At 45.1% G+C, this 13,626-nt stretch overlaps 1 protein-coding gene across 6 annotated transcripts in view; it reads right to left on the bottom strand.

Moving 5' to 3' along the window:
- Nucleotides 1-12,282, bottom strand: part of AGFG1 (ArfGAP with FG repeats 1) — an 87,527-nt gene extending 75,245 nt beyond the window's left edge. For 2 of the 6 annotated variants that reach the window (XM_044292184.1, XM_044292188.1), the window contains exon 1: nt 11,940-12,282. In XM_044292184.1, coding sequence (XP_044148119.1) covers nt 11,940-12,106 — 167 coding nt within the window. In that variant the 5' untranslated portion in view covers nt 12,107-12,282. The remainder of the gene's footprint in view (nt 1-11,939) is intronic. The other 4 variants (XM_044292189.1, XM_044292187.1, XM_044292190.1 and 1 more) reach the window with 4 other exon arrangements.
- Between the last annotated feature and the right edge of the window lie 1,344 nt (nt 12,283-13,626).

The raw sequence follows: 13,626 nt of genomic DNA, 5'->3' as shown, positions 1-13,626 counted from the left end.
CAGTCACCCTGCACAAGAAGGGGCCGATGTCTCTTTACTAAAACTTCAGTAACTAATATACCTAATATGTGATGCATACGCGGGCACTGCAAAACAGTTTTCATTGATAGCAATGTGATTTTGCAGCAGTACAGTAGCCATTGGTTGCACAGATTTTCCTGACACTCGTGTCACTAGGATGCGCCATCATTTTATGATCAATGGTGGTTTCGACCTACGGTGCCCTCACCAATCCACAGAATAAAAGGCTACATACACAAGACAGTGAACAAAAAAAAAAAAAAACGGCCTCAGGGCTCATGCACACAGCCGTTGCCGTTTTTGCAGACCGCAAATCATGGAACGGTACGTCCTGCCCTCTGTAGAACTGGCCTATCCGTGTCCGCAAAATGGACAAGAACAGAACATGTTCTAATTTTTTGCGGGGACACGTAACGGACTTACGGATGCAAACAGCACACGGTGTGCTATCCGCATCTTTTTCGACCCTCTGAGATGAATGGGTCCGCATCTGATCTGCAGAAAATGCGGATCGGATGCGAAACAAAACCACGGTCATGTGCACGAGGCCTCACTCTTAGTTTTTTAGGGCCATTCTGCATCCATTTTCGGTCCGTTTTTAATGGCTGATTTTCACTGTCAAGTGCATTTTGCACTTATTCAGCACAGAGTGATGGCATATCCTGGCGATATATCATTGCTTTAGGAGATGGAAAAAGCCCTTTAAAAAAAAGCATTTCCTGGCCTAAAGCTGATGAAATGTAGTAGGTGAGAGGTTATTGGAGTGGACTTCATTCCCATTTGGGGAGGCTTCCAAGAACTTGCTTTACTTTTTATCTTCCCTTTATCTCATACATACATAGTCATTACTACAACTGCAGAATCACACTGTTCTCCTAAAAATAGAGACAAAGGAAGGGTTAACATTGTCACACAAAAATACATGTTGCCCAAAACAACCAGTATCGCTTCTTCCAGGAACAGCCCGTCGGTCCATATTTTTAATTAGCCACACAGAGAGATTATATCGGTGACATTTATATCACTTTCCCAGAAAATCCAGAACGTTCGGCGAACCGAGACTTCAAAGCAGATAAGTGCGGTCCAGTGCGGAAAACAAACACCAATCCCCAGCACGTGCCAGCTGGACGCAAACGTGTGGTCTGGGTGCCAACTTAACACACATCGCAGCATGTTGTGCAGGAAAAAAATGGGATGAAGGCCACAGGATTGCTAATTAACACTTCGGCTTCTCATAGCGCCATGTGGAGTCACGGGAGAATGGCCTCATGGTAAACCGGGGAACAAGGGATAAAAACTATTCATCGCTAGCCAGTTTGGGGCCCCCGAGGTGCTGACATTCTCAGGTCGGGGGTTATTTTAAGAATCTAATATCAAAAGTTTAACATCTCCCATAGCAACAAATCACTATGCCCGTTTTCATCATCTAGAAACAACTAGAAAGCGTGAACTGTATTTTTTTTATATATTTTTTTTTTTATTTGTAGCTTTTAATTCATTTTGAGTGCTTGCCATGAGCAACACCACCACCTTCAACTTTGCGATTTTATTTAATTTTTTTTTTTTTATAGCACTTTGGGAGCAATTTAATAAGCCCTGTACACCAGTTTTCTGTTGTAAAAAAAAAAAAAAAAAGAAAGAAAGAAAGAAAAAACCTGACTGTGTGGTCGTACCCCAAGAGTTATTTTTAACAAATACACCACTTACTGTATATCAACAGTTGAAAAATTTGGTGCAAATTATAGCAACGCAAGACTGACTTTAAAAATGACCCTCATCATGAATCCTTCCCTTTGTGCGCACAAGGGCACCTTAGGACACCTTGGAATTTACTTTTTGGGGCGTTTTTATATTTATATTTTGTTTTGTTATTAAGCAGGCTGGTTTCAGCTGACTGTGTGCGATTATGTGACGGCCACATTTCCCAGACAGACTGTGGCTCGGCCGACACAAACCCACTGCCTAAAGGCAATTCTACTGCCCAGTGCCTGATGAGTAGTGTTGTGCGCGAATATTCGAATAGCGAATTTTTCTCGCGAATATCGGCACTTCAATAATTTGCAAATATTTAGAATATATTGATATATATTCGTTAAAACGAATATTCGTGTTTTTTTTTTTTCATCCAAACTAGGGATCGACCGATTATTGGAAGTACCGATATCATCGGCCGATATTAAGGATTTTGCACATTATCGGCACCTAACCTTGCCGATAATGCGTATAAAGCGAATACTAATGTGCGCTTATGGAAGCGCTCACCAGTATGCATCGGGTGCCAGGAGCAGGGAAGAAGCGCAGCAAGCGCTTCCGATACTCACCCTCCCTGGTCCTCTTTGATGGGGCCCGCGCTGCACTGTCCTGATGCCGTACAGCGCCAGGACATAGTGCGCGCACTATGACCTGACGCTGCCAGGTGACAGTGCAGCACGGGCCGGAGAACACAGGGGAGCGCGACACCGGACATGAAGAGGAGCCGTGGAGAAGGAGAGGCGAGGAGTTTTTTATTTTATTTATCTTACGTCTGTTAGGGGTTAAATAAAGTCTGATCTGAGGTCTGATAGGGGTTACCATATTTTTTGCTTTATAAGACGCACCCGATGATAAGACGCACCCCAGATTTTAGAGTAGAAAAATAAGAAAAAATATTTTTCATCAGACCTCATATCAGCCCTCTCAGAGACTTATAAGACCTCAGATAAGCCCATCCGTACCCCCAGACCTCAGAATAGCCCATCAGACCTCAGATCAGACTAAAATAAAAAATCATCTTACCTGTCCTGCTCCGCGGCTGCTCTTAAGCTGTCGCACTCTCATCTTCCGCGCACTACGTCCTGACGCTGTACGGGGTCAGGACAGTGCAGCGCAGGCCAGAAAGATGGGAGCGCGATAGCTGAAGAGGAGCCGTGGCGCAGACCAGGGAGGGTAAATATTACCTGCGCTTGCGGCGCTTCGCTCCCCGCTCCTAATACATACTAGTGAGCGCTTCCATAATGGAAGCGCTCACTAGTATTTGTTTTATAAGACGCACGGACATTTTCCCCCCACTTTTGGGGGGGAAAAGTGCGTCTTATAAAGCAAAAAATACGGTAATTAAAGTCTGATCTGAGGTCTGATAGAGGTTAATAAAGTCAGTGAGAAGGGGGGGATGGTGTGGAAATTGGCATTTGGCACTAGTATATTATAAATGTAAATTATAAATTGACTACCAACTAAGGGCTTTATCAATTTATAATTTACCGTACATTTATAATATACTAGTGCCAAATGCAAATTTCCACCAACTCAGTGACTTACCAACTAATATAATATATATTATAATACATAAAATATCGGTATAAATAATCTGCTATCGGCCTGAAAGTTCACCGATTATCGGCTACCCATTAGTGATAGTAAATGTAATGGATTCAGATGAAAAATACATAAATATTTGTATTACGAATATAGCACTATATTCTACATTTCTACCAAGCCAACCCAATAGGAAAGTTGCTTAAAGGGAACCAGGATTTTGTGCATAGAGCTGAGGACATAGGTTGCTAGATGGCCACTAGCACATCCACAATATCCAGTCCCCATAGCTCTGGGTGCTTTTATTGTGTAAGAAAAACTATTTGATACATATGGAAATTAACATGAGGAGTCCTGTCCTTGACTCATCTCAGGGACAGGACTTATCTCAGGTTAATTTGCATATGTATCAAATCGTTTTTTTTACACAATAAAAGCACACAGAGCTATGGGGACTGGGTATTGCAGATGTGCTAGCGGCCATCTATAAACCCATGTCCTCAGCTCTATACACAAAATCCCAGTGACAGGTTCCCTTTAACGCGCTTACACTATTTGATTAATGCGCATATTTAATTGTCAATTTTTGGCATAAGATAAACTATATTAAATAATGAAGAATATTCTAATTCAGTACTGACTACGGTATTTCAGCCTTCTCACATTACCGGCCTGCTTTTTGCTTGTGGGCCAATGTGAGAAGGCTGAAATACCTTAGTCAGTACTGAATTAGAATATTCTTCATTATTTAATATACGGTAGTTTATCTTATGCCAAAAACGAGTATGCGCACACAAATATTTCAATGACGATTTTTCGCAATAGAATAGCATTGTACATATATAACTAAGTCTTGAATTAGCGAATATATCACAAATATTTAGCAAAATATTTGTGAAATATCGCTAATTTGAATACGGCATGAGTAGACCCATAGTCTGGCTGAAAGTCACATCAAAATTCACTATGAGTTCAGCTCAGACAAGTTGACGTGTGTTCAGGAAATGTGGCCATCACATCGAGCATCTTTCATGGATAGCACACGTTCTCCTGAAACCGGCCTTACCAGTCTCCTGAGGTGGGAGACAAGACGTTGGCAGGCACTTGTGATAGCAGCCTATCTTTGAAATCCAACAGGTCAAATTCTGGCTTCTCTTGATATCTCCTGCCACAGGCCTTTCATTCTGGCCACCAGTGGTGATCAGAAGTCGAAGGCATTGCTTATCAGTACACCACAACGTTTATGGTGGGTGCTTTGTTCTGAAAAGCTGTCACAACTTGGGTGGGGGTGGCATCTGTGATCACTCTTACAAAAACAGAGCAATGGAATGAATAGAAAAAAAAAAGAAGGTGAATTAGCCCTTGCACGGATGACCTAGGACCATGGGTGGACTGGCCATTGAACCTACAGGGAAATTTCCCGGTGGGCTGATGTACATAAAGATCTGATGCTCTTTGTAGGCAGTATTTTGTGCTGCACTATGGTATGTGGTTCTGATGAGGGAGTATTATGTACTACACTATATTTGTATTTGGTTCTGCTGGGGCAGTATTTTGCTATGCGTTATGGTATTGCTGGACATGCCTATTTCTGTTGCCCTACTTTCTGTCAATTTGGACCTGCCTACAACATGGGGCCACTAAGTTTTTTCCAGGGCCACTTTAACTTCCCAATCCGCCCCTGCCTAGGACTCCAACATATGAACATTTCTCACTAAAATGTTGGAGAAACACTTGAATTCCCACACAGCCGAACTTCCACTCCTTATGTCCTGACAAAAAGAGAAGCAAACCACATTAGGCTACTTTCACACTTGTGTTTGGGGTTCCGCTTGTGAGTTCCGTTTGAAGGCTCTCACAAGCGGCCCCGAACGGATCCGTACTGCCCCAATGCATTCTGAGTGGATACGGATCCGCTCAGAATGCATCAGTATGGCTCTGTTTCGCCTCCGTTCCGCTCAGCAGGCGGACACCCGAAAGCAGCTTGCAGCGTTTTCGTGTCCGCCTGGCCGTGCGGAGCCAAACGGATCCGTCCAGACTTACAATGCAAGTCAATGGCGACGGATCCGTTTGACGTTGACACAATATGGTGCAATTGCAAACGGATCCATCCCCCATGTAATGTAAAGTCAAGAGTCCCTATTAATATACCATCAGATCGGAGTTTCCTAGTTTTCCTAGAAAACTCCAGAGTTTTCTTAGTGTAAAGTAGGAAAACTAGTAAGCCAGAGGAGGACAAGTCTCAGGAGCCTTTCTGTAACTCCCACAGACCATGAGGATACCTCTCAACACTTTCCACCTAGACATGAGAACCCCTTTCTAAATTTGGGGGTGCCCATCAGACATTTTTGCCAAATTATGTGAATAAACCATCATTTTCTAACGTGGACAAACTGACAATGGGTATTTTCATCTTAAAAAGTGCTGGCATATTACTAGGATAGCTCATGGACCACCACCAATTGTTAGACCGGAGGAGCCACAGCCCTGAGGCAACACTGCATGGCCTTCTACTTCTTCCCAGTACAGAGAGAGGCGTCTCAGCCACCCGCTGTGCAAGCAAAATTAGGGGATCCAGGCCCAGATTTACCAACGTGGCTGGCAAAAATCTGTCTAAAAAGTGGCACAAATTGGCGCATCTAGGATTGCTACACTTTTTCCAAAGGGGCGGGGCTTACTGGGAACTGGGGAGGGGCCCAAGATGCGACATTCTGCGCCACAATTCTGATGTAAAAATCTGTCTCAAAGTTAACCAACAGTTGGTATAGAGTCAGAGAAAAGCGCCTGTCCCTGTACCCGGTTTATCATCCAGCCTGAGCCCCGATCTAGGTTTACGCCATCTGCAGGATTAGTAAATCTCGGCCGCAGTGCTCAATCAATGCTCCCTGACCAAACATTAATATGCCATTCTGCTATTACATGGGAATACCCCCTTTAATGCAGCTGAAGCATTCTCCATTTGGAACCTTCTTTGACTCTACCCCTCTCGGCAGCTTTTCTCTACGTGCAGTCCATCCATGTGGACCCCTGGCACTACCGGACCCCACTGGCCTGAATGCATCCCGTTCTTTCTGGTATATAAGGTACCAATGTTCAACACAGCATCTGGCAAACATAAAAGCGGCACTAACTGGTTGCTATGGGCAACAATAACTTTTGTTCTGCGCCACTTTTTCGGAATGTCCTGCCATTGAATCAGTTCTGAATGGATATGCGAGTCAACGTGACGTGAGTGAGCCGGCGTCTATCAGCTCATCTACAGTACCTGACCTCTGCACTGCACCCACGTGGAAATATACAGCTGTAAAATAATGATAAGTGACTCACGAGACTTACCTACCTGGAAAACACAACGTGATACCGTGCCCCATAGTTACAATAGAGCTGTGCATTACATTGCAGCCTGAAATCCAAAAAGCCACACGCTCAGAAATGTTCCCCCTGATTCTAGTGAAACAGGGGTCCCAGTTCATTAGCCCCAAAAATTAAAGGGGTTTGTTCCTATAACCCCCTCAAATCTTATAAAGAATCTAAGCATTGATCCCATAAATGAATGGGATTATTAGCAAAAATAAATCCAGCTGGAATAGTACTTGAATGGGTTGAAAACTACTACACCACCATGTAAGCTCTGCTGTATCCAGCTATAAGGGGTTCTCTGGGCTACGGATACTGATGATCTATCCACTAGATCGGTGGGGGTCTGACAACTGAGACCCTCACCAATCTGCTGTCTCTGGTATGAAGTGGAAGAAGAAGACTTTACACCAGGGATCAGAAACCTCTGGTACTCCAGCTGTTCTAAAACTACAACTCCCAGAATCCTCCTTTCACTTCCATGGGAGTTACAAGAACAGCCGGGTACCTGTGTATGTTGGAAGTTGTAGTTTTCACAGCAGCTGGAGCGCCGAAGGTTGCTGACCCCTGCTCTACACTGCGCAGTATCCAGCACCGCTTAATTTGATTTCCACCACTTTTGCAATAGGCACGGTACATGCACAGCCATGGCCCGATGGAAAGCTGCTATTTACTATGCAAACTGCACCAATATTGGTGCACTAGAATATGCCGTCGCTTTCTGGTGGGTGAGGTTCTGAGCTCTGGTCCCTCCACCAGTCCTGAGAATGAAGGAGAAGCAGCATTGGTGTAGAGCGCTGCATCCTGGAAGTGCAGGGAACTGCACCCTGGAAGTGCAGCCGGACAGAGATAAAATGTGTGTGGGGGGTGGGGGGCGCATCACTTACTGTGGTGAAGGACTGGTGAAGGGGCCAGTGGTATGGCATCACTTTATAATATGGGAATACCCCTTTAAAGGGATCACCAGAGTCTTTAATCCTCAAGACAGGTCATCAGTATGAGATTGGTGGGGGGGTCCAACACCCAGGACCCCCGCTGATCAGCTGTTTAAAGAGGTTATGGCGCTGGGGTGAACGCTGCAGCCTCCTCGACGCTTCCAAGCACAGAGCCGTACATGGTATATAGCAGCAGTGCTTGCTATTGCAGCTCAGCCCCATTCACTTGACTGCGATGAACATGGCGTTACTGGCTTCAGGATAGGTCATCAGTATCTGACTAGTGGGGGTCCAACTCCCGCCACCTTCACCGATAATCTGTTTAAGGGTACTTTCACACTAGTGGCAGGGGACTCCAGGCGGGTGAACAGCCTGTCGGATCAGTCCTGCCGCTAGTTCACGTGTGCCTCTGGACTGCCGCTCCGTCCCTATCGCATGCAGTACTTTTAGTCCGGCTGTCTCTTGGTGTGCGCTGCCGGAACTCCACCCCCATTATAGTCAATGGGGACGGAGCGGCAGTCTGTGGGGGCACGCGGTCACTAGTGGCAGGACGGATACGACAGACTGCTCACCCACCGGAACAGCCTGCCGGACTTCCCTGCCGCTAGTGTGAAACTAGCCTAAGAGACAGTGGGCTCTTCAAACACCGATCAGACACTGAAGACCTATCCTGAGGCTAGGTCATCAGTACTAGGGCTCATGCACACAAATGTATTTTCTATTAGTGTCTGTTCCGCTTTTTTTGCGGTCCGTATGCAGAACCATTCTTTTCAATGGGTCTGCAAAAAAATTCCGCTTCCGTATGTCCGTTCTGCAAAAAAATAGAACATGTCCTATTATTGTCCGCATTACGGACAAGGATAGGACTGTTCTATTAGGGGCCTGCTGTTCTGTTCCGCAAAATATGAAACACACACTGGACGTCATCCGTTTTTTTGCAGACCCAAAATACATATGTTGGTGTGCATGAGCTCCTCAACCCTCGGACAGCCCCTTTAAAGGGGTCGTCCGGGTTCAGAGCTGAACCTGGACATACCCTTAATTTTCACCCAGCCAGCCCCCCTGAGGCTAGCATCGGAGCATCGCGCAGGGCACGGGTTCTTTTGTTTTCAATAACACACTGCTGGGTGGAAACTTCCGCCCGGCAGTGTGTTCGGTGACGTCACCGGCTCTTATGGGCGGGCTTTAGCGCTGCCTTAGCCGTTTTACTGGCTAGGGCAGCGCTAAATACTGCCCATCAGTGCCGGGGACGTCACCGGGCTTCCTGGCAGCCTCATGGAGAGCCCCGGTACGTCACCAGATCTCCAAAAAATGCCTTTGCCCTGGGCGAAGGTGAGCATCGGAGCATGAACTGCTCCGATGCTCCTGTCAGAGGGGCTGTCGGGGTGAAAATGGAGGGATGTCCGGATTCAGCTCTGAACCTGGACAACCCCTTTAAGGTACAGCCATGTGGGCAGATTTCTGCTGCAGTCTTCGCTGCGGATTTCACTGTGTGCATTGAAATCCACTGCGGAAATCCACAGCACTGACCAACTGGGGGTTTCTTAAAATCTCATCCACTTCTGTGGTGCTGACTGACGCTGCAGATTTACCACCGCACACCCGCAGCATACCCGTCCCGCCCGTTATCTAGATACTCTGGACACTTTGCACATGTACTGCAATGGTCTCGAAGAGTTGAAAGACAAAATTTCTGCACATGGCTGAAAACACGGAAAGCCTACGGCGATCTGACACGCTTCTGTAAACCGCATTGTTTGGGTGATGTCACAACAAGTACCAGGAGCAACCTACTGTACACTTTACAGCAGCGCTCTCCAGTCACTGCAGAACTACAACCCCCAGTATGCACAGTCATGAATTACTGTAAAACTAGGAATCACATCAGAAACCAGCTTGACTTTACCAGTGGCAAAGAGATAGGACTTTCTATAGTAATCAGAGGCCACGCCTGTAAGTCGGCCGCCAGCACTGGCTACCTGGCATGTGCCCAGCCATGCCCACATACACCATGGTCTGTATGAGAAGTCAGTCCTCAGCTTCAGCCCCTGGCTCACCCACCTGTGACCACCACTGACTGCTATGGAGGTCTGTCAGGCTCTGTTCACACTGACAGGGGTGCTGCGCGCGGCCCCTCACTATCAGCTCAGTGATGAAGGTCTGATATATCCACTGTATAACCAAGTCCGCAGTGTGACACAGCCGTGCACAGGGCGGGAGCTGCCAGCGGGCTCATCGTGGAGGGGACGCTGCAGTGTGAGCGCCTCTAACCCCATCTGCATGTACTCACACACGTATGTATGCACCGGTGTATATACCGTACATACATACCAGTGCAGCATGGAGGAATTGGCCTGGGTATGTACATTATAGAAAGTATAGAATATAAGTACCGTATGTACAATCTGGCAGGTGTACCGAGCATTAAAAATACATGTATTCACAGTACATATGTATGATGTATTAAACATGTATGCACAGTACATATATATGTATCCTCAGTAAATACAGTATACATGTACAGTAAGTATCAACTGGCATATGTACGATGTATTAGAACATGTATGTTGGCACAGTTTTACAGTATATATGTACATACAGATGTATGAATTGGCATATGTATTAAGCATTAGAACATGCACGTATTTAAAGGACATATGTACAGTATATAACATGTACAATGTATTAGGACATGTATGCAGTGTATTAGGACATGTACAGTATATAAGTAGTGTATTAGGACATGTACAGTATATAACATGTATGCTATATTAGGACATGTACAGTATATAACATGTACAATGTATTAGGACATGTACAGTACAACATGTATGTAAAGTATATAAGTACTATGTATTAGAACATGTATAGTATATAAGATGTATGATTAGCACATGTATATACAGTATATAAGTACTGTGTATTAGCACATGCATGTCCAGTATATAACATGTATGAAGCATTAGCACATGCATGTCCAGTATATAACATGTATGAAGCATTAGCGCATGCATGCCCAGTATATGACATGTATGAAGCATTAGCGCATGCATGCCCAGTATATGACATGTATGAAGCATTAGCGCATGCATGCCCAGTATATGACATGTATGAAGCATTAGCGCATGCATGCCCAGTATATGACATGTATGAAGTATTAGCGCATGCATGCCCAGTATATAACATGTATGAAGCATTAGCACATGTATGCCCAGTATATAACCTGTATGAAGTATTAGTGCATGCATGTCCAGTATATAACCTGTATGAAGCATTAGCACATGTATGCCCAGTATATAACCTGTATGAAGTATTAGCACATGTATGCCCAGTATATAACATGTATGAAGTATTAGCACATGTATGCCCAGTATATAACATGTATGAAGTATTAGCACATGTATGCCCAGTATATAACATGTATGAAGCATTAGCACATGTATGTCCAGTATATAACCTGTATGAAGCATTAGCACATGTATGCCCAGTATATAACCTGTATGAAGCATTAGCACATGTATGCCCAGTATATAACATGTAAGAAGTATTAGCACATGTATGCCCAGTATATAACCTGTATGAAGCATTAGCACATGTATGCCCAGTATATAACATGTAAGAAGTATTAGCACATGTATGTCCAGTATATAACATGTATGAAGCATTAGCACATGTATGCCCAGTATATAACCTGTATGAAGCATTAGCACATGTATGCCCAGTATATAACATGTATGAAGCATTAGCACATGTATGTCCAGTATATAACATGTATGAAGCATTAGCACATGTATGCCCAGTATATAACATGTATGAAGCATTAGCACATGTATGCCCAGTATATAACCTGTATGAAGCATTAGCACATGTATGCCCAGTATATAACATGTAAGAAGTATTAGCACATGTATGCCCAGTATATAACGTGTATGAAGTATTAGCGCATGCATGTCCAGTATATAACCTGTATGAAGCATTAGCACATGTATGCCCAATATATAACCTGTATGAAGTATTAGCACATGTATGTCCAGTATATGACATGTATGAAGCATTAGCACATGTATGTCCAGTATATAACATGTATGAAGCATTAGCACATGTATGCCCAGTATATAACATGTAAGAAGTATTAGCACATGTATGCCCAGTATATAACCTGTATGAAGTATTAGCACATGTATGTCCAGTATATAACCTGTATGAAGTATTAGCACATGTATGCCCAGTATATAACATGTGGGTACAGATGTAGGACCTGACGTGTGTGTGATGTACATGTACCGGTCGGGCGGTGACAGGCAGCAGCCGGCAGCAGACACCGGTACTCACAGGATGCCGGAGCACGACGTGCACACGAAGGCCCCCGCCGTCATATTGGCGTAGGTCGGGCCGCGCTGGTCACAGTCGAAGCACTTGCGGTTGTGCGGGAGGCTGGTCATCTCCCGGAGCAATTTCAGGTGCTTTTCCTCCTGCTTCCGCTTGGCGCTGGCCGCCATGGTGAAGCTCCGGGCGGGGGTGACACACCGGGAGACACCGGGCGGCACCTAGCAGGCACAGTCAAGGGCCAGTGACGTGTTCTAGGGGCGTGGCTTGGGAACGTCACGTACTGAAAGGCGGGGCCTAGTGACGTTAAAGGGCAAGTACGAGAGAGGCGGACCGGTGATAGCGATGTACAGGGCTGGAAGTGCGAGGGAGAAGGGATGGGCCGACTGCTTGTAAAGATGGCATGTGGCTGAGGAGGGCAGAGTGAAAGTTCTGTCCTGACACCTCAGAGGGGAGGGAGGCGGAAGTCGAACGATACACTTCCGGATTCCTTCACTGGTTGCTAAGCAACGGGATAGGAAGCTTGTTGTACGGCAGCTGGGCTTGGTCTATGTGTTCTCCCTCAGTAGATGTGTCATGTGGGAGTCTGCTCTCCTCACGCCGTAGGACTGTTCTATTTAAAGGGGAAGTCCACTTTTTAGCATGTCTGCAGAATCTGCTCAGGGTATATTCACACAGAGTGTGTTTTCTGTGCTATAAACAGGATGAGGACTCTGCTGCATTTCATGGGAAGGGACATGTCACGTCTTTTTTACATAATGTGGTTTTTAAATCCGCAAGTAGAAAAAAAGGCGCCATATGACAGCAAGCGGTTTCTTCATTTAATTCCATAAATATGAATTGCACGTGCTTTTTTGGGGCGTGGAATCAGCGCCATAATCCACATGGAAGAGGGTTTTCTGGGAGTAAATGGCCGATCGCATTTGGTGAGGACCCAACCCCGGGGACTCTCTGAGGCGCCTCAGCCACTTAGGGGTTGTGCCATCTGACATTTATGGCATATCAATAGGATGTACCATAGATATATGAGAGATGTGGGCGTGTCCCACCTCTGGGACCCACTCCTATCTCAAGGACGGGGCCCCAACATGAAAGTAGAGCGTTCCTGGCCAAATACAACAGTAGTGTATAAAACTGACTCTAACCTCACATAGCGTCATAGAAGTGAAGGGAGAGCGCTGCAGGCATGCATGGATGCCCTGAAGCCTTCTTAACAAGAATTTAACCTCTTTCCTTGAAGTTCTTGATGATCCTATAAATTGTTGATTGAGGTGCAATCTTAGTAGCCACAATATCCTTGCCTGTGAAGCCATTTTTATGCAACGCAATGATGGCTGCACGCGTTTCTTTGCAGGTCACCATGGTTAACAATGGAAGAACAATGATTTCAAGCATCACCCTCCTTTTAACAGGTCAAGTCTGCCATTTTAACTCAATCAGCCTGACATAATGATCTCCAGCCTTGTGCTCGTCAACATTCTCACCTGAGTTAACAAGACGATTATTGAAATGATCTCAGCAGGTCCTTTAATGACAGCAATGAAATGCAGTGGAAAGTTTTTTGGGGATTAAGTTAATTTTCATGGCAAAGAAGGACTATGCAATTCATCTGATCACTCTTCATAACATTCTGGAGTATATGCAAATTGCTATTATAAAAACTTAAGCAGCAACTTTTCCAATTTTCAATATT

This window comes from Bufo gargarizans, chromosome 4, assembly GCF_014858855.1.
Source record: "Bufo gargarizans isolate SCDJY-AF-19 chromosome 4, ASM1485885v1, whole genome shotgun sequence".
Taxonomy (NCBI): Eukaryota; Metazoa; Chordata; class Amphibia; order Anura; family Bufonidae; genus Bufo; species Bufo gargarizans.
The sequence above is the reverse complement of the archived record's forward strand: the minus strand, read 5'-3'. Positions and strand labels throughout refer to the sequence as shown.